We start from the raw sequence: 25,462 nt of genomic DNA on the forward strand, positions 1-25,462 counted from the left end.
TTCCTCTTTTCGTTCCCTGATTTGTCATTTAGTTTTCTGAAGCTTTCCATAAAGGATCAAGCAATCAGATTTTGTTCATCTGATTTTTCATTTCAAAAGTTATATAACTGTAACTGTAATTATTCACATATTGCTAATACCATACAGTTTACAGGAAATTTCATTGTGTTGTACATTCATACGTGTTATGCAAAATTTCAAAAATTTCGTCTGTACGCGTTGTATAACAAAACCCTCCAATACATGCAATTCTTAATACTATACTTCAACAATCAATACTCTCAATGCACGTGTAAAGCTAACACACCAGGAAAGTCTAGTGTGTTAGACGCCTGTTTCATATGGTTTCTTGACTGTTGACAGATTGTGAACTGCGTGAAGTCTTTCGATTCATTGGTTCCAAGTAAGCAGCGGGCGCCCATCCTTCTAATCCGGTACCTATTAATTTTACAAACCACCAACCAGCACAACCGACTTTAAGAAGCTCTAAATTGTCACCCTCACGCATCGTTACTTCTGACTGACCGACTGCACAATAATCAGCTAATGCTACGTATCTTCCGCCCTAATTGAACGCAAAATTTGCAGGGTATTAACTGTATCTAAACTACTTGGGTTAACGGTGAAAAAGAAACTTACAGGCGCAGGACCAGGATTCTCACTGAAAGCATCTTCGTCGTCAGTATTGCTATTTTCTGAGCTCCATGCAACATCATCCTCTGTAGACTGTGAAACGTCTGTAATATGGGATATAACGCTGCTTCCATCAACTGAGAGGGTCCGTAAAGATCCAGAAACGCTGCCTTGAGCTTCCCACGAGATTGTTTGTCGTAACGGTCTAGAGCCATTTTGCATAAAGCTATTATTGTCACTAGAATTTTTAGTTTACTGCAGTAAATAATAGGAGCGTACTTGTGATTGGTCTTTCCAAGAGCAGAATTTTGTTTTCCTTTAAGTTCAGTCAACTGGGACATTAGAACGCCTTTAATCTGACGCACCCAAGACAGTTTGACATCGATAGTAGGCGCTTGGATTGTGTGTACTTCAGCCCGACCTTGTAGCCAAATCTCGAAACGTCTCGTATCGCCTTTCACTGACTCTGTTAGTCCTATTTGTGACATCTAGTGAAAAAATAGAGTTCATATATAGGATAAATTAAATTAATAAAAAATGTGAGAGAAGTGTAATAGGCTACCTTTAAGTATCGTTTGAAATGGTATGTAGCTTTATTATGAGCTTGAGGTTTACTGTGCTTACAAAATATAAGAGCCTTCTCATATAAGAATATATGACGCTGAGATGGTTTTAACCTGAGGAGTCGTTCTCGCTTACTGCTACTCCATACACTGAAAGAGCCTTGCAGTAAGAGTTCACCTTGTGCATTTAGATCGCCCTAAAAGAAATATAAATTTCTGTTACGATACTACTGAATATGAAAATAATCAGCAGTAAATAAATACTTACACCAAATCCAGTAATTGCGGTCTGATGCATGCTATCGTTAACACACTTCAATACAACAAGCATACAATCTAATGCTTCTTGCAGCTCAGTGGAACACGAAGGTTCGTCACTGTATTTTAAAAGATCTTTCAACAATAATTGGTATTTCGTTATACGTTGAACAGGCTTTAAAAGGTATGCAGCGAGAGGCAATTTATGACCGAGTCTCTGTTGACAAGTCGCGAGAAACTGAGGTTCGTTTTGTATTTGTTCTCGCAATCTTTCGGATCTTGAAATATTTTGACAGTAATAACTATACAATCTGAAGAACACCTCCCGCTAAAAGTTTGACGTATTTTATATCAAAAACATTTAAATTAGTTTCAATCAACTGATTAAAATTTATATAAATAAATAATTACCCTTTGTACAAAACATAATGCAACAAGTTCAGTGTTTGAAATACAAGTTTCTAAATCTCTTAAAAATGTTTCCCCATGAAAAATGTAAATATCTTCCAAGTTCCCAAATAAAATATCCCCCTTGCCTACTAATGCTGCTGGTACCAAATGAGCCATTGCCTCATTTGTTAACTCCATTTTGTACCCCTTAATTATGGAACCTAACTCAGCAACGTAAATTCGTTCAGTTTCAACAAGTTCTGCTAAAACATGTCCGCGTTTTAGTCGTAAGGCTTCCGTGTCCTTGGATTCACTTTCTGGCGAGGAAGATTCTCCTTCTATAGAACTCATCTCCATCTAAAGAACACGCGTAATCAATTAAAGATAATAATTAAGCATACGTTAAATTAAATAAAATAATAGTTTTACCTTAGGCATAGTGTTAGCCTTTTTTAGAATTCTTCCGGGTTTAACAATTTGAGGCAGTGATTGCATTGGTTTAATTGGTTCAGGTGTTACAGTTTGAACTGGTCTTGCTGGTTTAATTAATTGCTGTTTTAACGTCATAATTCTCTTATCACACATCAAAGACACATCCTCTATTCTTTGTAGAACCTAATGAATTTAATTTACGAAACAAATAAAATAATGTTTGTAAATACAATTTTATCATATAGAAAATACATACTTGTGTAATAAGAGCCTTTGTTTCAGGCATTATAGAATCCTGAAAAATACATCTGGGATGATGGAATTCTTCAGCTGCTTCTATCAATTCTTGTAACTCTTGAAGTGCTTGATCAGGTGGTGTTGTGTTGTTTTGTGATGCAAGTAGCTCTACTCCACGTGTGCACCATGCATTTGCCTGTTTCGTATATAAATTTAGATAGCAATTTAGGATATATTTTATTCTTCCTCTGCGAGACAAGAAGAATTTTAAAAAATTTGATTTAACTATAATCATTTATTCTATTAGTTTTTATCCTAATTTTCGAGAAATTCTTTATAGAATTTTATTTTAAATTTCTTTACATGCGAAATTTCTCTTATTGTAGCCTTAAACTCATCATGCTTTCAGATAATTTTGAATATTAATAATTATACCTGATCTATACGTTCCATGAGTTCCCTGCATTTGGTTAACATATGTAATCGCCTTTCCAGTCTCTGGCTTAATATAGTACAAACTCTCTGTAGTTCTACACATTTTGGTTCTACAACATCTGTAGGACATTGATGTCTACCAGATAAAAGTTGTTGACCAGCTGATATCACTTCCTCTGCTCGTTCTATATCTCCCTACAAATTTATGATATTTTATTCATGTTTAGCAATAATTCATGTTTAAATAACATTAACAGAAAAACTACAAACAGTCATTGAACGTTTCCATCAATTTTCATTTTTTGGTCTAAAAAAGTATACTAAAAAAAAAGGTACTATCTTACGTGCAGTGCAAAGTGAGAAATAACAATGATATTCATTCTCAAAGTCCATCATGCCAGTATAAGGCATGAATTAAATCCCTATTATTTCATATTTTAAGAAACAATTTTTAAATCTAGAACATTATACAAATATATGTGTTTAATGAAATGAAAAGCACGATAGAGATTTAATTCACAAACCCAAAACGAAATTGCTAAAAGTAATAATCTTTCTTTTTTTTTAATTTTAAGACAGAATAAATATAGAAGTGAGAAATTGAAATACTAAATTATTATATCATCAATATTTAAGAATGTAAATCTATCACAAAATATATGTATTTTGTTGAGTGGATTGCTTACCAAGACCCAAATCCACATGGTATGCAACAAATAGGACTATCGACAAAATGAGGAAAGCGGTGCAAAATAACATATGTGCATGATGTGCATTATATGTATATGTGACTGCTTATAAAAGTATCCAAACCAGAATTCCTATTCAAATTATACTAGAATTTCGTTTTCCAAGAATAATACATTGTACTATTTATTATAATTTTAATGTTCTTAAAATGAGATTTTTATAATACTGGTTTGAATATTGTACCTTGTTGCCTTAAGTGCATTGTGAACATTATCAAACTTAAAGCTATTAATATTATATCACTCATATTTATAATCATATAATTTCATTAACTATTTACCATATAATTTAATTTGCTATTTTTAATAGTGACAGATAAGTATTTTATATGTAAATATTTTTTAAATATATACTTTTTATATTATTACTTTTGTTGTTTTGCATCATAATTTAAAATGTGTATATCTGTTCAGAAATGGAAAGTAATACATGTATATAGATGTATATGTATAAATAGCAGTACGTACTCTACATATTCTTTGAAATGCTGATGTGTCACAAAGTAATTGCTCAACCCTTGCTTGAGTTTCTCCTACTTCCGTCATTTCTTCTATAGTTTTTAAATGTTGGTCCAATATTGCTTGTAACTCTCTAAAATCGGCTTCGAATTGTCTTAACGCTAAGCAGTGTCTCAAACGTGAACTGTGATGTGACCAAAACAAGTCAAAAGTTCGCTCTGTTTCTTCTAACTGAACGAGTAATCTAAAAAGAATATGTTATATTTAATAATATAAAAATAATTATAATTTTTGTAATACAGTGCAGTAAATTATCTTATACCTTTCAATTGCTGCAACATTTCCTAATCTGTCTGCTGTTCCCTTGCCAGTTAATTGCCTTACACTATCTAACAGTGCTTCACCATGTCGTGCAGCACTGAGAATTTCTTCTTTCAATTCATTATATTCCACTTGTTGTTGAGACAATAAAGATGTAGTCGCAACAGTGTTATTAGGAAATTCAATTTCGGCTAAACGCCGTGTGAAAGAATCCAGCGCGAGAGACACGTCTTGAGTCATTGATGAAAATTTTTCTAAACTCTGAAAGAAAATAATACAACTAAAATTTTCTAAAAATTACATTGTGTTAAATTTTGATTAATGTCTAATTACAATTCTGTTCTGTATCCAGGTGTGATGACAATATGGCAATGTACCACCCAGTTGTTCAGTTAATTGATCTTTATCTATAAATTCATGAAGTTCAGCAACATTTGCTAGAAATATAACTCTAAATTTGAAGTCTTCTCTAAATAACTTATTTGACACTTCGGAAATAGCCTTCTGTAGAAACCCAACTGGACGTAAAACATAAGCTACGTGCACTAAACCAGGAAAAAATCCCTAAAATATAAAATAATTGTATAAAAGCATTCTTTTCATTATACTATCATTATATCTCCTTATATCTATATATTTACAGAAATTTTTAATAACACAGTTTTCACAGAGTTCCATTTATCATTTCTTCTATCAATTATTAGGTGAAACCCAAGATCAGCTTCTTGTAGTCTAAAAAAATAATTAAATTATTTTTTTGGATAATTTTCTTGAAATATATATATGTTAATAACAGAACATAAAATTGAAATCTTACGTTGGCACAGATGTAAGATACAGCATAAGACGTTGGTAATCCAAATCTGATAAATTATGAAAATTACCATTATCAGGAAAGGTAATTATAGGACATCCTTCTCGAGTTTTTCCTCCTGAATATACATGATGCGATGAGTCCAAGAAAAGCCAACAGAATAACATTAATTTAAATTTATTTTACCTGCTATAATAGCGTACTGAGATTGTAGAAGATCCGCAACATCTCGAATTGCCAAATCTCCGTTTTCAATTTCACCAGTCATACTCTCTACATCTTCTAGAAAATAAAAAGGTTGCAATTTTAAAATATAAAGAATATACAATTTAATACAAGTAATATATACAAGTAATAACTAATAATATAATTTATAAAATATGATAATATATATATGTATCTATATCTTCAAAATTTTGAACATACTACATAATTGTACTAAAATTATGCATAGATCACATAAACACGTCACAGTAGCTGTAAATAATTATTTTAACTAATAATTATATAGTTATTTCAACAAATTTAATTTGATAAAATTATGCACACACATTTTCTATTGACAATCATTTATGCAATAGTTCTGTATCAGTGTGAGATCTTACAGTGCACTTGTTTGACCTTGCTGACTTCAATAAACTCAAACAGTTCCCTGCAGTACCTACAATATATCAGCTATAACTGTAAAACAAGAGGCTCTCAAACTTCCAAGTTAATACTGTAAAAAGTAGATGCTTGGTTCATTATATAAATGGAAATTACATTAATATCATCTATATTAATAATGAGAGATGTTACAAAAGGATAGAGTAATACATAATTTGTTATAAAATATTGAATAGTAAATTAATTTTCAAATAATTTATTTTAAATTAATTATAGATTGACTTGTTATAATCCATTAAAAAACATGATAATATATAAGTTGTTACAAAAGAATAAAATAGTATATAATGTATTATAAATTTATACATTATCATTTTAAAGAATACAATTTGATATTTATTTGCACAATTATTGAAATTTTAAAACATCCAATATTTATGTAACAATTAATAACGGATTATATATTGGATTTAAGTTTAAATTAATATTAACCACTCGACATGTGAATACCTCTTAAAAAAGATTTGAGAAACCCTGCTGCATTACTGAATCCCTTGATTTACATATTTCGAATTCAACTATGATACATAAGTTGGAATTTCTACATTTTTCTACATCATTCTCATTTACAGCTTATGCACTACAGTCTTACATAAATAGTATAAACAGTAATGAAATTGACAAAATTCATAAATTGCAAAAATACAAAATTTTTATTACTCATTCTAATTACCATACATCTGTCTTACAGATCGTAAATATAACGTACACACATATCAAATCATAAACTAAGACCTCCTTCTAATTATAAAATCTTTAACTTATAAAAAATACAGTTTGCTTATATAATTAATATCGCTTTTGTTCTAAATTAAACAACATCAAATGAATAATCCTATAAAATATTTAGGACATAATGAACAAACTTTAACAAATATAAAACTGTTTATATATGTGACATTTGTTAAATACTTAATCTATATTAGACGTAATGTTTTTATCTTAAACACAGAATTATTTAAAGAATCCGTAAGTGTATAGACATATGGATAAAACATTTGTTTTATTGCATAAACTATATATTATCAGCTTATAAGATGTAATACTTGAAATATGTACTTATTTATGTACATATTCATTTATTTTTGCGATTGTATTTAAACATTAAATATAAGTGACATTATTTTTTAAATATCTTATTTATATTATATATATGCTGGTTTATTGACTAGAAGTCCACTTGCAGTTATGTGATAACTCATACCATCTTGTAATTTACTAGCTGGTGTTAGAAAATAAGTATGATTTTGCCCTGTTTCACTAGCAATTAATAAAGGTAATAAGGCACCATCCTCTGTTATCAGATTTGCTGATTCAGACGTTCTTTCATCAGACACTTCCTTCTCCAAGTCTACCTTGCTACATCCTTGGCTTTGTATACTCTGATTTCTGACCATAAATTCTAATTTAGCAAATTTCACTTGTGGAAATTGAACTTTCATAAATCTCCTAAACGTTGAGTAACCCATTATTTTTATACCAGGAGACATTTTTCTACAGTACTGTATATAAGAATCATATACTATTTTACGCGTTATATCCGATGGAAGATGTAACTGTGCATTTTTTGCAACTTTTGTCTTTTGCTTTGCTTCTTGTAATTCAATAAAATTTTTTAAGAATTCTGTGGCAATTTTGTAAATATCCAAGGAGAATGTATTATGCGGTACTTTCCCATGATTACCATGAACTCGTGGGGTAACACCATGGGTCTTTATATGTTTCCTAATCCTTTTTATCTGATAATGCGTACAGTTCTCTAAATACAAAAAAGCATCCAAACAAACTCTCCTGCCCTGATAGACATACTGTGCACGTAACCTACGACGTTCTGTATGCCTTGCTGTTTCATAGGGATTTGTTAGACAAGCCATTGTAACACCCATTAGATACATATCATGTTCAGCTTTGGTTAATTCTGCAATGTTTAGTCTGTGACGATACACAGTCTCAGGGTTCAAGCCTTTAAAGCACTGATCGTCCTGACATTCACATCCTCTCTTAAATCTCTCTAGTACTTGAGCTGGATTGTCTTCTAACTTTGTGGATTCATAGCTTGGTTCTCCTATACTTTTATGTTTCTTCACCTTCATTTTTGTCACGCTCTTCTTTGGTTTGGAAGTACTGCTTGTATGTGTATATATTTCCTACAATACAAAAGACTTTTATGCATTATACAAAATGTTATTCGTATATTATGAATATCACTACGTGTTCCAGTATTACGTAAATATAAGAATATAAAGTAAAAGAGAAAAAATGTTTAATCCAGATTGGTATGTACAACCACTTTGATTTTAGCCGAATTGATTTTTAGTTGAACTGAGACTACATACAATCATATATAGGAGGCTTAATATTAATTTGTTAAAATTTTAAACATACACTTATCTTCTCTCTTGTTTGTGTGTGTGTAAATTCATCATTAACCATACATTGACAATTAGATATTTTTAACTCTTGATTTTTATCATATAAAGTATCTTGCAATGGTGTAATATCTTCTGGCATTTTTATCTGATTTTCCTCACATAAATTGGTATCCATATTCCACTGAATATTATGTCATTCAACACTCTATGTATTCTGCTAAACACCAATAGTTCAATGATGAAAGTATACAAATGAAAATAAGAAGCAAAGCTAAAATTAAGGAGTATCATTTGCATGTAAACTAAAAATTTTGAATAAGAAGATTCTAAACAAATGATCAGCTGATTATGGTGTCACTTATCCATGTCAATTATGAAATTTGTTTAACAAAGATATCTTAAAAATTATAATCGATGGTGATAATCAAAATTTCAGTGAATAAAAGAGAGAAAAAAACAGATATAAACCTACATGTGTAACTTTGATTAAAAATAAAACATATTCTACATTGTTAAAATTTAGTTTCTACACACAACAATGGCTTTTTATTTTTATGGTATGTAGCAAGTAAAATTTTACTTACCTTCTTTTAGCTTGACTTTATAAATTTTCTCGCAAAGTCGGTTATAATGTATTTCAAAACATACCACATTTGTGAATGTCTGCTGCCGCGATACAAATTTCTTATGAATCTCGATAATACCGGCCGATACTTTAAAGCACCACGCTCAATGATATGGCGACTGTAGTTTTCAATGTTTCGTGGAGGGGGTAACAGAACCAGTCCCGTATAAATGGGACAATATCCACGTTACATTTGTATAAAACGTCGAAAAATAATATACCATAAAGTGATTGTGAATATTCAAAAGTTGATGTCAATATTTTAAGATGTATTATTGACAATAGAAACTATCATGTATTGAATAATTATCATCATATATTATAGAAAAGCAAATACATATATACAACGTCATTAATCACGTGTCAAATTTATATATTACATATTTAAAGAATAAGACAGTTTAATATTAATGTCCGAGATTTTTAAACATACTACTGAAAATATAATATAACAATAGAGGGTGCACCGATACTAAAAATACACGAAATGAAATTAATAAACGTGCATGACAAATTGTTAACCATGTTTAAGGTAACACAATTGTTAATATCAACGATTTATAATTATAATATCGATTATTTGTAACACAGCTACATGGACGGTATATAAACAAATCAGATACTTCCATAAATCAATAATCTGTATGTAGTTTGTGCAAAGCCATAAAAGGGGACTACGGTATTGACTTGCATTGGTTACACGTCTAATTTCGGTACTACTTAGCTATTCATACAATTAATTCAAAAAGCGATAGAAAAAACACGTAACTCAAACCTGCACATTTTGTCGAACAATGTTGATGGCACGGGCAATTGCAGTTGTGTGCGGATTTTTGTCGAAGAATCATATTTGTTTCTTTTTTTGTCCAACAAGTTGATTTTCTATACACGTTACGTAGATATACAAGTCGAGCTAATTTAATCACGCGTGCTAATTTAGCAGAATTTCATGGCGATGCCAGTCCTTATTCCCTCGTAAGAATATTGCAACCGGTATCTTTAATGATTTCTCTCCACCCCAATTCGAAATAACCGTAACGTTATCACTCCGCACAAGAATAGAACCGTGTATTAATAATTTTTCTATAACCTATGACTGACGCAGAATTTATAGTTATTGGAAAAACTATGATGCGTTGACTTCTTTTTCACGAGCCTACTGAATGCATCTTCCAACCCTGCAGTTTTACGACTCCTTGCCATAGACAGCTAAAACGGGCAACGACCTCTATCGTAACTTAACAGAGATGCGACGCCATAATGCTCCCCGGTGGAGGCAAAGACAAGACGAAACAACCAATCACGAAAGACTTGACTCCCAAAGAGGGGTAACTGCACGTGACTTGCAGCGTGTCACTGTCAAACTATGATTAAGCAAAGTGAATACAATTTTGTTAAGCTATTACTACACTGATGTCCTAACATGTACTACATTCGTGAAAAATTTAGATACTACTTTCTTAATATATTTTTTCTTTAATCGTTCCATCCAGCTTGTCAAAAATAAACATAGTATAAATGTGTATGCACTAATTTCATAGTTATCAAACATCAAGCTCTAATGGAAACGGATACAATTAAAAAATATAATATATATTATGTAAGTATTATAATTAATAAATATATATGTACATAAATTAAACATTAACTTTAATATATTCTAATTTTTTGCTTTTAACATGAAGAATAGATATAAATGAACAATTATCATTCTATCTAAAACATATTCTCATATAATTTTAGTAATAAAAATGTAATAAAGATAATGTATATATATTATATATATATATATAACCTTAAATTGTATCATACTTCAAATAAAATTGTAACTGTCATTATGTGAAAATCAAGAAAAAATACTATGCAGACCTTGGTGTATAAGTATAATGAAATTGTCAACATTCTTGGAAGATGAGTGCATTAAAATGTGGAAGAAACGCCCGAAAAATCAATCGAAAACAGTGTAAACCAGAAGAGCCTACATATGGTAAAGAAACTGCGGAAGAAATTGTAAAAAATTACGAAAACTTACAAAACATCATAGGAGTGTACGCGATATTTAATTTGAAGTTATTGGAAACTTACCAGCTTCCAAGATTTCGAGATCCAAGTTTCCACTCCGACTGTGACTAATGCTACTGCTGCAAGCATTGTAATTAGATCTGTGAGATTCCTCCATTGCGCGGGAGGCACTGCGTTTAAACTGTTCCAAAAAACTGTCTATTTGATTTTCGATACTGGTCGGCGAACTGGCCATCTTTTTGCGCGCCACTCCTCAGAGAACATCAACGTGTTGAAGGTAAAGACGGAGGTTGATGTCATGGATGTGTAATTTTTCGGCCGCCACGACGGGGTTCGGGCTGAGTGATTAGCTACATTTTACGGTCTCAGACTGCCTACACCGGGTGTGGAAGGATTGTAGCGCACGAGCGAACGAATTGCTATTATTTCGTCCACTACTATACCTTTTCCCGCTACACGATGCATGTTGGTTTGCCGTGTCGAAGAACGCCCGGAACTGAAACGACGCATCGCCTACCGCAGTGTTTTCGCGGCAGGTGTCGCGAATAGCTGTAAAATTCTCGCGCATGGATTATTAGATACGGTTGTATTGCGCTTGTTCCTTACATTTTCAATTTGTATTCGATTTATGTGCTAAGGTAAGTGATCGACTGAATGCCTTCTTATTAAATACATCTTTATTATCTAATTTTCCTTTCTTAACTTCCTTTTTCACGTGCAATTTTAGTTCTCAAACGTGTCCCATTTAATATACAAAAACGACTGTTATGTAAACTGCTATGTATATCATTTTACGTATGATGATTTCCTCAAGAAATAGACGTTTTGTTACGTAAAACGTTTAGCTGTTTTAAAGGTAAAATTTATATGTATAATATCAGTTAATAATATTGTTATACAAAGTCTATTGCACCTTATGTTTGTAGAATCGATGGTCGATAATGCAGATTTGTGGCCAAGTGGTAGGGAGAGCGCTGCGGCATGGAAGGAGGGTCTCCAGTAGTCACTCGTGTTATAGCGTTGACGAAGTGCGTATGGTTTCTTGTCAGTTGTGCAAGCATCGGGAAGTGTTGAGTGTGTAAAATCGGTCTGCCGAAAAAGAAATAAAATCTCTTCACAACTATGGGTGGTAAGTCTAAATTGTGCAATATGCGACTGAACTTTTTGTACTTTCGCGCACATTACTCGAAGATTACGTTCATCGTGAGAGGTTTATTTGGGGTGTGTGATAACGTCGCCGGTAACCGGTCTTGACCCAATGACCTTCATCTGAGTTATATCTTCCATAGACATCGAGGAATAACCTCTTAAAACGCGAAAATGTGCGCATTTTTATTGCATTACGATCGGATTATTTGTTATTTGCGTATGAAAGAACCATTCCCTTATAATACTTTCTTAACAACTTCAGACATGCTCATCTCGTTTTAATTTATTTCGCGAAAATCGGCCTAAATTGCGCTCGTCCTCCTGCGTTCCGTCTGAGCGCATGCGCATAAATTTTTTTTACTTTTCAATAGAGACTTGGCGCGAATTTGATATTTTAATTTTCAAGTATTATACATACTTATTTTTTACATTAATTATACTTTGCTTAATTATATCCCAATACTGAACCATTATCATCTACTTTTCTCAGAATAATTGAATCACTATATTTAAATAATAAGCACGACACAATTTTTAAATAGAAACTACACTATAAAGGATTTTGATAAATGATGTTGGTTTCATTTGTTACACGTATGAGAGAAATTATATGTATAACTAAATTTTGCATAAAATAAAATTACAAAAACTGGAGATATAATAGTACAGTGCCTTCTAAAGATGGAAATTGTTTTGGTATAACGTGAATTTATTTAAATACATACAATTCTGTATTCTTTTCTTTCATTGTGTATTAGGAAGAAAATACCTGCTGCATAAAATAAGATAACTGCCGGTGGTATTTCTACAGTTTATTCTTAGCCGTCTGGGGGAGAAATTGCGGCTCTTTGCCAAACCTCTTCTATCTCTTTACATTTATTTTGAACCTGGTAAAATTACTTTAACTTCATGAAAAACTTCCCGCTCGCGTTGCTTTATTTATATGTGTATGTATAATCGTATATCTATCTCTAATATATTTTCAGTGTTACACGTGCCAAGAAGAATAAGATATATTTCTTACGTTCGAGTTATCTTTGTTCTATTGTAAATATTTATTTTCATGTTTAATTAGCCTTAATACACATTACTTCATTTCCGTAATCGGAGATTACTTAACATTATTACGATGATGATATTAATATGTTTATTGATCGGGCGTGGTATGATGTAACCGGTGATATACCCACAAGGAATCTTCATTCACAAAGAATAAAAGGAGGAAGAAAACGGAAGTTTTGGCATTGGCCCAGAAATTTTACTCTATACCATTTTTTTATTATTCCAAATCAATTTTTACATTTACAAAATCGTACCATTACGATAACTTAGGATTTAATTTTACTCAAGATGTTTATAATCTAATTGACGCTTTCTAATTAAATAGGATAATATTTTAGTGTCATTCTAATTATCATTAATTTCCATAACTAATCCTTTTTTTTAAATTATGGTGTCTATAGGGATAAATAAAAAGTGGGTAGAGCATCTAAAGTTAGTCTAAACTTGTTTTACCAACTTTCTTTCCCAAGCCTGCATCTTGAACTGCTCGGCGTAGAATTTCATGATGTTACATCCGCATAATTGTCTTGGCAGATAAGTTGATAAAATTAGATCTAGACAATGGACCTTTCGTCAATCTTTACAAAGCAAATTTCGCAATTTTATGCAGATTGTTCAAAGTTTTTCATTTTAGGAAATGTATGACAAAGGGTATATTATTGGGGAGCTTAGAGATACTGATTACTCTAGTGTAAAACGTGGGAGGAAAAGTAGAGAAATTTTGGAATGTTCATTGCTTATCGATAAAAGTCTCGAGAAAGATATCATGAAAATATTTGAATGTCATGTCTAAATCAACGGTACGAACAATACGATGTATGCGTAATCAAGAAAGAATCGAGAAAATTATTTAATTAACATCATACCCTACGTTAAGGGGCAACAACAATGGGTTGTTCGCGTAGTGGATATCTGAGAGAAAGTGTCGATTCATAGACGTGTGTCTGAAGTATGATCGTATAAAGAAATCTGGTCAGACCTGGGAGACAAGTGCTTGACCTAAGGCAAGAGATATATGAATGCATTTTGTACAAACGCGAGGCTAGGTTGCTATTATAAGCTGGTCGGCTTGTATAAATATAAACCTGTGTGGCACAACGACGCCGGCACTCTACCTCTCGGGTTTCGTCTGCGTATTACAATATGCGAGAAGCCGAGCACCGCGTTTCTCATAGCCAAGATAAATGTTTTGCGTTTTTTAACATGCTGCTTGCGAAAATGTCGGCACGTCGACAAGTGAAAAGAGGAGAGCTACCCTCTGCCAAATGGAGGTTAACACGCTTCTAGGCATCAACTAAATTGAATTCATGCGTAATCAAATTGTGAAATAAAAATGAATTGGAGGGATTTCTATGGAGTATTCTTAGAAAAGTGAATCAAGCTTACGAATTTTGCAATTCGTTGGAACTTGCACGAAACTTCCTTGATTATTTCTGGTTAAATGATAGAATATTAAGCATTGGTATTATGCGTTAACCCTATAAAATACCAAGTCTTTTTTATTATATAGATAAAATATATAGTCATTTTACTTAAAATATTTTCAGTAGGTTATTTACTTAGATTATTTTTGTAATAATAAATATAAATAATCCCAGTGAATGTGAATATGATATAGGAAGATTCGATGCGATCCAACACATTATGTTTCGCAGAACACCGGTAGCAGAAATCCGAGCTTTTCTTCTGTATCTATTCTCCTTTTTAGCCCCTTTTCTCTCCCCCTCTTTCTCTTTCTTTCCTTCTTTCTGTGCCCATAACATTCTCTCTCTGTCACTACTATTTCTTTCCATTCGCGATATTTAATTGTACGTGTATGTACAAACACCTTTGATACGATAGTTCTTTAAGTATCTAAATATAGATGTGATAATATATATTAATTAAAACTACTATTTACTAGACAGCATTATTCTATCTTTTATGAAGCTTTAAAGGAGCAACAAGTTTTTTAAAATATAAAACCACTGTTCAATAGCTATAGTTCAATAGAATCGTACGTGTAAATTATATTTAACATATTATATTTCAATCGTTCTCTAAATCTTTATCAACGAGAATTTCGTAAGGCATCGAACGTATGGATAAATCTGTCTACTGATAACGAATACGACTTTTTTCATATATTTGTATGACTCTATATGGAACTGGATTCAAGTTTAAAGAGTCAAACCAAAATATTATTTACGCTACATTATCATTAAATAACAATACGATCTACATAGTTTATGTATGTAAATAATAGTCGCCTTAAATATATTATATTAGCTATTTAGTTAACGAGCTATAATACCCAATTATCAATAAGTCATAATCTGTTGACCTATCGAACGACCTATCAAAAAATTTGTCATATTTTGTAGAGGTATTTCGCGAAAGTCTTATTTCCATGATTATAATGATAACCACGTGAAGTGCACGTAATGCAGGAAACTTAATATCTTATTCAATGTTAATATGTATAATACAGCTATCCCAGAAACGTGAACAATATATGTTCAAGGTTTGGGGGAGAAGTTGCACAGAATAATTCTAGAATTGTTATGTGATATAACTATAGCACGTGTTGTTTAATATAGTCTGAAATACTAATTGATCGAAATTTGTCGAGCGTCCTTCATCTCGACTTTCTGCATCGCGCCATAGATGGGTACTTCCGGAGAACATTAATGTGTAATGCGTACTTATAACACACTATGAACGTACTTAATCTGATACGTGGTAAAAATACACAGTATTACTTCATAAGCCATCTAATTTTAGATTGCGTATAAATATGGAATCATCAATAATACTCAATGAATTATTTGTTGAAATTGAAGAAATTTTGCCTTTAGAATATAACACTTTAGAATATAATCTATAATTAGAAGGAGGGACTAATTGAAGAATTGATAAGCTCGGGTCATAAGAATTTGTTTTTTCTTTTTATATTCGAATGTATATAGTTTTCCGTTTTTTATTATATTTTAATTCACACTATATCTCCGCAGTAGTGTTAAGAGAAATAACTGAAAATAATGTTTTTATCCAGAAGATTTAGCGCCAAATTTCATGAGATTCACTGGCTCACGCGTGGCGAACGCGATGACATTTACGAAATAGAAATAGATAGGGTTATAAATAAAACAGGCACGGTTGAATTTTCTTATTGGTGAAAAACAAGTAAAACGTATTTAGATTCGTCTGTTTAGATCAGATGAGCCTCATCTGTGCATCTTCCCTTTCTATTTTTATCATTTTTGTTGCTTTAGAAGATGTCCACACATGCAGTGCACATTTTTTAAATTTTGTTTACTCAACATAAAAAGATATTTTCCAAACAATGTTTATTTATTTGATTCCGCACTTTTATTGTAATTATAAATTATAACTAATCTACCATATATAGTTGTTCTGCAATTATAACAAGCTGTTGTGATTTGAAGGATACGCCTGGGTTACGTTAGCTACCAACGATGCTTACTCTTTGGGGGCCTTAGTTTTGGCACACTCTTTACGTCGTGTTGGTACCAAATATGAATTGGCTGTTTTGATTACCCCTGGAGTAACGCAAACGATGAGGTAAAATACTTTCTAACTATTTGTACTAATATAATTCAACTATTATTATATAAAAATTATTAGTGTTCTTTATCATCTTTATTATCTTTCCATCTAATATAATTATTATTTTCCTCTTAACATATATTTAGGGAGAAGCTGTCGGCAGTTTTTTCTTTGGTAATGGAAGTAAATGTACTTGACTCGAAAGATGAAGCTAATTTGGCATTGCTGGCTAGACCAGAACTAGGTGTTACATTTACCAAACTGCACTGCTGGAGATTGACGCAGTATGAGAAATGTGTGTTTCTTGATGCAGATACACTTGTAAGTATATAAGATTGTTCATTTTAATTCTTTGGAATATTAACCATCTTACCTTTAATTATTGAGATAAAATATTCTAGTGATGTATCTAAAATGATAACCCTAAAAGTTTTAATAATAAAATGTCTCATTTTTATTTTCCTTTACTATACAAAGACTATTGAGCGATGATTTCATTATTAGACTATAATTTAGGTCATTAGAAATTGCGATGAATTATTCGAAAGAGAAGAACTGTCTGCTGCTCCTGATGTTGGTTGGCCTGATTGTTTCAATTCCGGTGTATTCGTATACAGACCATCCCAGCAAACTTTTGCCTCTATCACTTCATTTGCCGCAGCTAAAGGTTCATTCGATGGCGGCGATCAAGGTTTACTAAACATGTATTTCAGTGACTGGGCCAGAAAAGATATTTCCAAGCATCTACCATTTATCTATAATATGTGTTCTACTGCTACATACTCTTATCTTCCTGCATTCAAACAGTAAGGAAGCATACTTTATTATAATCCCTTTACATTTACTACAGTATTGACTTGAATAACACATAAGCAGATGGTAAAATGACTAGATGTTGTTGCATTTACCAGGTTTGGGGATGATGTTAGAATAATACATTTTATTGGTATTACAAAACCATGGTTACAGTATTTTGACACTTTAACTGGTATTGTTCAACCACCAATGGGTTCTGCACATTTGCAACCACTATTACAATTATGGTGGAACATATTTTGTGAAAAAGTGCATCCACAATTGTCACCTATTATGGTGAGTTTGATCAACTTCTTATTTTTCTTTCTTTATTATACTAATGTATACTTGTATAATTATATCAGTGAATTCTGTTGTGCAACAAAAATGTTTGTATAGCATTTATATTGTTTGCAAAAGTTTTTCTTTTTCTTATGAGTTTGTATATTTTTGGCTTTTTAAACCTAATTAAAATTATACAAGATATTAGGATCCAAATGTTAAGAAAACAGGTAAGAATTAGGTAAGGCCTTTCTTATTGAGCCTTATTATATTTCACATACTACACAAGAATAATGTTATTCAAAACACAGTCATGTTTTATTACATATGAACATGCTTGATAAGATGCAATTAAAACTGTATATATTACATATAATAATAAGAGGACTCACAATAGATGATGTGTATAAAAGTTATTGCATTATTTATATATGTAATAGGGTGTTTCAGAAGATACATTAGAAACAATTGATCTCGGAAATCATTAGAATAAGAAACAAGTTTTTTTTTAGTATAATCGAATGTGCATGTAACTATTTTAAGTATTAGAAGTAGATATTCAGTTCTAGATTTAGGTATGATTATAAATTACTTAGCTGCACAGAATTTTTATTATAAATACCTAATTAAGGTTGGCATTTTCTGATATAATGGATTTTGTAGCATTTAAAATATATTTGTTTTTTTTTTGTAGTACAGATATTAATAGCTGAATTGACATAAAAAATATGTCTAACAATCTGTATTTGGTTGAAGTTTTACAAAATTTTAGAAATATTGCAGCTATTAATATATTTTATATATATAACGTAATTATTTTTGTATTTTTTTTATAGATCAGTGTCCATTTTTTTGTTCCTTTTATTATGTTTGTAGTACATTTTGTACCTCATTATAGATATTGTATTAATTTTACTCTAGAGCACAAATTACACTTCATTTTTTAGTCAACAAGTATATATTCTTAAAAGATCAGATAAATGGATATTTATTAGTTCGACCCTAAAACCTCTGAAATATCATTCATTAATGTTATTTTACAAAATGTTTTAATTTACAACAGTATTCTTGATCATAATGCTGTCACATGTAAGAAAAATGGACACTATCAAATTAGTTTTCTACTAACCAAATGAATGTGCATTTTTCTGTTTTGGCATGATGCTTGCATAGGCTACCAGCACATTGGCACCAATTTGGCACAAATTTTTTCCCATATCCTTTAATTCTCCTGTTCCACAGAGTTCCATTTATACAGACATACAAGACAAAACGCAAAATAACATTTATCTAGAACCACCAGATTTCTCAGAGTTTCAAGATCCATGGGAAAACTATCATGTGCAAAATGATCCAGTTATTCATAAAACAGAAAATAATGAAACACAACAGTATTATTCCTCAATTAATGATTTTTCATCTACATCCGTATTAAGCGAACAGTTTAATTACACAAAATCTGTTCACCAGACACATTATGAATCATCACCAGAATATAACAGGGAATTTCATTATAAACAACAGTATACTGAATCTAATTTACCTTCATATAGTCAACATAATAACAATCAAGAACAATATAATCAATTTACAAAAGAAACCGATCAATGCTTACTTCTTCATTCTAATGACTCATATCTCTCAAATAGTCAATCTAATCATTATCAAAATCAACACACCGCACCTGTATATAATGTACAAAGTCATCATTCTAATGAATCTCAATATCAGCACATTGATTTGCAATACATCCCACAAAACCCCTGCAAAGATAGTGATAGAGAAATGTCAAAAGAAACAAAGCAGCATCAATCTACTGAACACCAACATGCTCATCAACGTTTTTCCAATGATAGTAACAAATCATTTTCAGAAGAAATAAAATGTAATGAAGACATACAGCATCAACATGACAAACCTTATGTTGATAACTGTAGTCACCATCAAATGTATGATAATGTAAATAAAGAACAATCTACTCAATATTATGAACAAGAGAATCATAATTCTTTAAATATCAAGATTAATCATGACCAAGTTATGAAGGATAACATAACTCACCAAAATGATCATACAATTAAGCAAAATATTGTACAGAATGAAAATGTAAACATTACAGACAAACGGACAAACGCACTAATATCTACCAGCCCTCATCCCAATTCCACACCTTGTACAGAGTTCCACAATGTAGCAACGCAATCTGATCCACACATTACGGATGATCTAAATAGTTCAAATGTAAGTAATTGTTCCCATGTATTTCTCCTTTTAAAATTAAAAATGATCTTCATTTTTCCATCTAGAACTGTTGCTTACACTTATTAAGTATTGATATATATTTGCTTAAGCAATTACATTAGTGTTTGAAGTATTTAATAATTTTTTGGGACATTACTTGCAGTTTTTAATATGTATTGTTTAATGCCAATATTTTATTTTTAAAAATCATGATAAATGTATTTTATACTCTACATTTTTAGTTCCTTCTACATTATCCTATCATTGTACAGATAAAGAACATATCAAAGTTTGCAGAAAAATAATTCAAAATGAGTATAACTTCCTGCAACTTATAACACAATTTGTTGTTGCTGTTGTTGTTACTGTTGTTATTATTATTATTATCATTATGTTACTAATTTATATTAGATTTGTGTGTTACTTTTTTCATGTCTGTAGTACATGCATTTATATAATATGATTATTACTTGTGGCAATCATTTAAGGTAACATGTCAAAATATTCTTTGTAAATGTATAACATATAGATATAATTCTAATCTATATTTTTTTTACTTTTCCTATTTATTTTATGACAAATTCAAATTTTTTCATGATCCCATAGGGTGGACTTGCTGGTGCCTTGGCTCAAATGACATTAGGTGAACCAAGAAGCGCCGAACAGATTGCATTAGAAGAACATATGCGGAAGCAGAGTTGGGAGCAAGGTCATATCGATTATATGGGACGTGATAGTTTTGATAATATTTGGAAGAAAATTTGTGAAACGCTTGCCCTTGCACCTCCACGGTTACCATCCCCTCCTAAAGTAATTATTATATGACAGTTAAATGACTGAGTGAAAACATAACAAAGTTATTTATTGTTAAAACTGTAATTAGCTAAAGATAGTAAATTTACTCAGTCACACAATAGAAATAGAACTGACATAGTAACATATCTTTATACAATTCTCAGGAAACACAGGAAACACAGAAGCCTGCAAAAACTGTAACTGACAAGACTGATGAATCCGTTAAATCTTCTGAAACTATGCAATCTATTGAAAAATCAGATGAAATGGATAAAGAAATTGGTACGTATTATTTTCATGTACGAAACTCGCGTATTATAATTTTTGTTATAAATATGTTGTGATCACATGAAAATTATTTGACCAGAAAGAATATGGAAAGGATAAGAAATCTTTAAATCAAAAATAATTTTTTTACTACATGGCAATTGCGACTGCATACCAGAGTAGGAAGAATACTTAGTTAATTGATCCAATTTAATAAAAAAATAATAATGGAAACTGCACACACAAAGTTGAGAATTAAAGTGCTCATAATGCAAAGCCATTAACTGTTTTTACAAATACGCTTTGCGATTTTATTTTCCCCCTTTTTTTAATACAGCATGCGGCATTTAAACTCATATATTTGGAAATATAAATTTGACTATAGAAATTTCTTTGTACGAAATTATACTTATTAATATATATTGGAAATTTTAATGTAATTTAAACAAGTGAAAAAGATATATGTTTTTTATACAGTTTATCAAGTTTAAGTGTTTGAAACAGGAAAGGAGGACAGCAACTAACAGATCCTGGCGCCATAGCATTGCTACGTCTTGTAATGTCGTTTTGCTTTAATGGGGTAAATATTTTGAGAATTCGCATCACCATCAAAATCGCGATTTTTAAGTAAATTAAAAAAAGTTTGTTGAACACACAACTAAAACCAACACACGGTATATATGTTAGAACTCGCATTATTAAAATGATATCATTTTACAATAAATTGTATCATTTTTTAGTACTTTAATATTACATATAATTTTGTCTTTTTCAATGTATTATAGTTTTAACAATTTATCATTACATATTCAACCTAAAAAAATATTTAAATGCTTGGTTACAGTAGACAAATAGACTGTATAGAACAAATTAATATTAATTCTGCTTTAAAATTATACAGTGAGATAAATTGCATTAAATTTTGTGTGTAGAATATCTTATAGAAAGAAAAGAGCATACTTATTTAGCTTGCTTGTATTTAAATATTTAAAAGCCAAAAAATTTTAAGTACATACATTTAATACTTGATAGAAATATAACGCTGCATTAAATATAGTAAATAACAATCACCTTGCATGATGTCTATTAAATTTTGTTTGTAACATAACATGTATAACGTTTTTAAATATGTATATTATTAAACTCTGTGTTCCTATACTAAAACTAATAACTCTGTGTTTTGTGTGCTTTAAATTAATCTATAACATTTGCATGACATTATACTAGAAAGCATTTAATAAGAGCACTTTGCAATAACAGTTTCAATTACTAGCATATTTGTGTCCTTTGTATTGAAATTAAAACTCTTCTAGGTATATTTTATAATACTCGTTCCAAAGAAAATTTAAGTAGCCAGAATATTTGTACACATTTTTAATATTACACATTGTATATATATAATTATTTTTTGATAAGTATATTTTGCTGAAGATCATGAACATTTTAGTACTAAAGTTATTTAACAAGGAATACATTTACATTATATTTCTACAGATTATTGTATGCATCTATATGTAATATGTTTATTTCTTCTTATATAGCTCAGGCAACAACCAATTACCCCGAAAAACAATCTCTAGTTAACAATGTTCCTAAAACAAGCGTACCTAAATTACCAGAGAAGGATAAAGACGTTATTGATGCTGCATCTTCTGTGGAAAAGAGTGAAGATGATATTACCGCAAAAATTGCAACAAAATCTGAGATAGAAACACTTGATATATCCATAGATCCGTCTCCTGCAAATCTTTCAATGGAAACAACTTGTAAAGAAATCGCAGAAGTTAGTGCAAGTTCGCTATTAAAAGAAGCCCCACAACAAACGACCACGCCCACATCATTATCCGATTTAATTCAACCTTGTTCAATTGGAGAAGAAAAATTAATCACCTCGACAAGTGAACTGGAAAGCAACATAGAAGATGTAAAAGATTTGAAAATTGCCACAGATACAGAGCAAACGAAAGAATCGGACGTTAAAGTTGAAAAACATGCGAAAGAATTATCAACTGCCTCTGAGATTCTAACAGTTAGCCCCGTCCCAATACAAGTTGCAGAATCTGTACTTCAAATGGAACCGAAAGAATCTATGTCGGATTCTCAGTTAGTGTCACAAGAAGTCCTCTCTTCTACGATAACGCCTGTCCATTTAACGGAAGATAAAATGAGTATAAACGGTTCAACAGCTTTGATCGATTCTACGCAAGATAAAGAAAAATCAAGTTCGAATATTACGGCTACTGTAAGGGATACTGAAACTGCCAGTAAATCAAGCGATTCATTAAAAAAATCAATCGAAACTTCACAAATTTTATTACCCGTAGAACAAATTGAATCTCAACATGTAGAAACACCTGTGTTGTCGCCGGAAAATTTAGAAACACTAGAAGAGTTGATACAGAAAGAAACAACAACGCAACAAAGTGAAAAAAGTGAAAGTCCTATAAAAGAAACGGTAGAGTCAACTGAAAGTGCATCATCAGATAAAACACCAGTTAGACCTTCAAGAGCAAAAGAAGTAACTTCACCTTCAACGAGTGTCCCAAAAGCTGCAGAACAGGATTCGAAAAGTCAAGAGAAAGGTGTAAAAAAGGCTGGGAAAAAATCGGTGGAAAAACCAGTAACTGAAGGAGAGCCTGCAGAAACGACTGAAGCTGAGAGTATCGAAAAAAAGGCAGGAAAAAAGGTAGTAAAAAAAGTTGTAAAGAAAACGAAAACGAAATCGGAAGAAGGACTGGATGATAGCATGGAAGACGGTAGTTCTGCTAGTAAACAAAAGAAGACTGCAAAAGCTGTTAAAAAAGGTACAAAATCGTCACAAGCTCCTGGTACTGATACAAATGTTCCTGAGAGTCCATCATCTAGTACTTCTGATGCGCCAGTTCCGCCTAAACGAAAAACAAAAGCAACAGCTGTAAAATCAGTAACTAAAAAATCTGATATAGAGGAGTAATTATATTATGGATGCTGACAATAATTATTTAAATACACTACTATAAAAGTTTTTAAATTAAAAATTATGGGAAAAGAATGAAAGGTGATATTCGCTAGTCTTTTCTAATCTTTTTTATACTTTTACTTTATCTCAAAACTACCACCCATCGCTTTGTTGTCTTCTTGAATACTCTGGAATTATATTAGGTAACATTATATATTCCAATGTAACGTTTTGCTTTTCATAATTTATACATATTTTAACTATGTGTCAGTACTAAATAAAGCTTTTTTATATTATACCCGTATTTACTTGTTTATGTATATTGAAATGAAATTAATACCATTCAGGTATAATTTTTCGCAATTATTAATGGTATATGTTATTTTTTAATATTCAACTAACTTGTCTCGACTAATTTCTTATTCGTGCATTAGCTTCAATTTATTTAGTAACACATACTATATATGAGTAGCTGTGATTGAGTAACTTTAAAAAAATATATATATATATGTATACATATACATAAATAAAAGTGGAAGAACAATATATTTACATCTCTTGCAAGTTTTTATGAAGAAATGATATAAAAAATATATATTTATATACATTTTGTATCTTTCTGTACTTATACATACGTACACAAACATATGTATACATAGTGTGTAATCGGATTATGATCACATACGTTTTTAATTTAAAAAATGTCAAACATTTTGTTTGAATACATTCGCTAAGGTCAAAAGGTATATAGTCTTTATTTATTACCCATTACAAAATAATTCATTTCAATTAATGTAAAAAAAAATAGTTTAATAATATTCGTAACTTAACTTAAATATAAATAAATTACCCTTTCATTATATACATTTAAAGATAAATAAATATTTAAACGTAGCATTAAACTTATACATTTTCTTAACTCAAATGCTACTATGCAAAAGTATTTAAACAAAATTGCACAAATTGCACAATATTATGCATTTAGACTATTTCCAAATACATCTCCCACATTCAAGTATTTGATTTCTTCATCTCTTCTAAATGCTTTATTTTATTATTAGAAAAAATAATCACTCGGAGGATTCATCTTTCCATACACATAACTGCCAAACTCGTAATTTTCAAGATATTCTCATAAAACTCGATACCGCCACAATGAATTCAATCTACAGCGGCAGCGCATATCCTTCAAACGAATGTCCCGTGCATATTTGCGATGTATAGCCTAACCGGCTGTTCTACGACGATCGAAAATTAGAAAATACCTTCTATCGTAGTCAAATTAATAAATCGAATTAATTAGTGCTCGCCTCGTCCCGCTCATACCTATATATTCATATGTAACTACGCATAGGATACTCATTCGAATAATCCTAGAGGGACGCATCTTCTGCAGCGATCGCAACAA

The 25,462-nt window shown here is 31.0% G+C and overlaps 3 protein-coding genes and 2 long non-coding RNA genes across 15 annotated transcripts; 2 read left to right on the plus strand and 3 right to left on the minus strand.

Moving 5' to 3' along the window:
- On the minus strand, positions 1-11,211 carry LOC143430620 (guanine nucleotide exchange factor DBS). Of its 5 annotated transcripts, none has more exons than XM_076906980.1 (16): positions 11,040-11,211; positions 5,478-5,573; positions 5,295-5,409; positions 5,119-5,209; positions 4,811-5,041; positions 4,479-4,738; positions 4,166-4,400; positions 2,949-3,143; positions 2,533-2,709; positions 2,274-2,459; positions 1,866-2,201; positions 1,465-1,782; positions 1,196-1,393; positions 913-1,121; positions 640-838; positions 1-565 (listed from the first exon to the last, which is right to left on the minus strand). In XM_076906980.1, exons 1-16 carry the CDS (start codon positions 11,209-11,211, stop codon positions 338-340), a joined length of 3,246 nt encoding a protein of 1,081 aa, XP_076763095.1. In that variant the 3' UTR covers positions 1-337. The 5 variants fall into 5 exon arrangements, with proteins under 5 accessions (XP_076763095.1, XP_076763094.1, XP_076763097.1 ...); XM_076906979.1 differs by having other exon boundaries at positions 640-859; XM_076906982.1 differs by lacking the exon at positions 11,040-11,211 and adding an exon at positions 9,730-9,854 and having other exon boundaries at positions 640-859.
- On the minus strand, positions 6,937-9,369 carry LOC143430626 (uncharacterized). 2 transcript variants are annotated; one of them, XM_076906993.1, is made up of 3 exons: positions 8,914-9,369; positions 8,343-8,543; positions 6,937-8,104 (listed from the first exon to the last, which is right to left on the minus strand). In XM_076906993.1, the coding sequence occupies exons 2-3, from the start codon at positions 8,502-8,504 to the stop codon at positions 7,103-7,105; spliced, it is 1,164 nt and encodes a 387-aa protein (XP_076763108.1). In that variant the 5' UTR covers positions 8,505-8,543; positions 8,914-9,369; the 3' UTR covers positions 6,937-7,102. The 2 variants fall into 2 exon arrangements, with proteins under 2 accessions (XP_076763108.1, XP_076763107.1); XM_076906992.1 differs by having other exon boundaries at positions 8,343-8,546.
- Positions 9,886-10,356, minus strand: LOC143430630 (uncharacterized). The gene is made up of 2 exons (XR_013102644.1): positions 10,115-10,356; positions 9,886-10,044 (listed from the first exon to the last, which is right to left on the minus strand). It is a non-coding gene; the product is annotated as an uncharacterized LOC143430630 (long non-coding RNA).
- On the plus strand, positions 10,827-12,106 carry LOC143430629 (uncharacterized). Its single transcript, XR_013102643.1, has 2 exons — positions 10,827-11,614; positions 11,903-12,106. It is a non-coding gene; the product is annotated as an uncharacterized LOC143430629 (long non-coding RNA).
- Gyg (glycogenin 1) lies at positions 11,953-24,358 on the plus strand. 6 transcript variants are annotated; one of them, XR_013102642.1, is made up of 9 exons: positions 11,953-12,105; positions 16,616-16,751; positions 16,883-17,057; positions 17,253-17,542; positions 17,648-17,828; positions 20,661-20,864; positions 21,023-21,131; positions 21,621-21,696; positions 22,658-22,879. XR_013102642.1 is itself a non-coding variant. In XM_076906974.1 (9 exons), exons 1-9 carry the CDS (start codon positions 12,099-12,101, stop codon positions 24,067-24,069), a joined length of 3,582 nt encoding a protein of 1,193 aa, XP_076763089.1. In that variant the 5' UTR covers positions 11,953-12,098; the 3' UTR covers positions 24,070-24,358. The 6 variants fall into 6 exon arrangements, 5 of the variants coding, with proteins under 5 accessions (XP_076763089.1, XP_076763092.1, XP_076763093.1 ...); XM_076906974.1 differs by lacking the exon at positions 21,621-21,696 and adding an exon at positions 18,987-20,054 and having other exon boundaries at positions 22,658-24,358; XM_076906977.1 differs by lacking the exon at positions 22,658-22,879 and having other exon boundaries at positions 21,594-21,696.
- The last annotated feature ends 1,104 nt before the right edge of the window (positions 24,359-25,462 follow it).

This window comes from Xylocopa sonorina, chromosome 15 (assembly GCF_050948175.1).
Source record: "Xylocopa sonorina isolate GNS202 chromosome 15, iyXylSono1_principal, whole genome shotgun sequence".
NCBI lineage: Eukaryota > Metazoa > Arthropoda > Insecta > Hymenoptera > Apidae > Xylocopa > Xylocopa sonorina.

What these genes read in the sequence shown, in the direction of transcription:
- LOC143430620 (XM_076906979.1), bottom strand. Translation starts at nt 11,211, where the DNA reads ATGGCCAGTTCGCCGACCAGTATCGAAAATCAAATAGACAGTTTTTTG. An exon ending in CCTGGATACAGAACAGAATT is followed by an intron (nt 4,739 to 4,810) that starts GTAATTAGACAT and finishes ATTTTCTTTCAG; the next exon opens with AGTTTAGAAAAATTTTCATC. An exon ending in CCGCAATTACTGGATTTGGT is followed by an intron (nt 1,394 to 1,464) that starts GTAAGTATTTAT and finishes TATTTCTTTTAG; the next exon opens with GGCGATCTAAATGCACAAGG.
- Gyg (XM_076906974.1), top strand. An exon ending in ATGATCTAAATAGTTCAAAT is followed by an intron (nt 20,055 to 20,660) that starts GTAAGTAATTGT and finishes ATGATCCCATAG; the next exon opens with GGTGGACTTGCTGGTGCCTT. An exon ending in TGAAATGGATAAAGAAATTG is followed by an intron (nt 21,132 to 22,657) that starts GTACGTATTATT and finishes CTTCTTATATAG; the next exon opens with CTCAGGCAACAACCAATTAC.
- LOC143430626 (XM_076906993.1), bottom strand. Translation starts at nt 8,504, where the DNA reads ATGGATACCAATTTATGTGAGGAAAATCAGATAAAAATGCCAGAAGAT. An exon ending in AAACAAGAGAGAAGATAAGT is followed by an intron (nt 8,105 to 8,342) that starts GTATGTTTAAAA and finishes TTTGTATTGTAG; the next exon opens with GAAATATATACACATACAAG.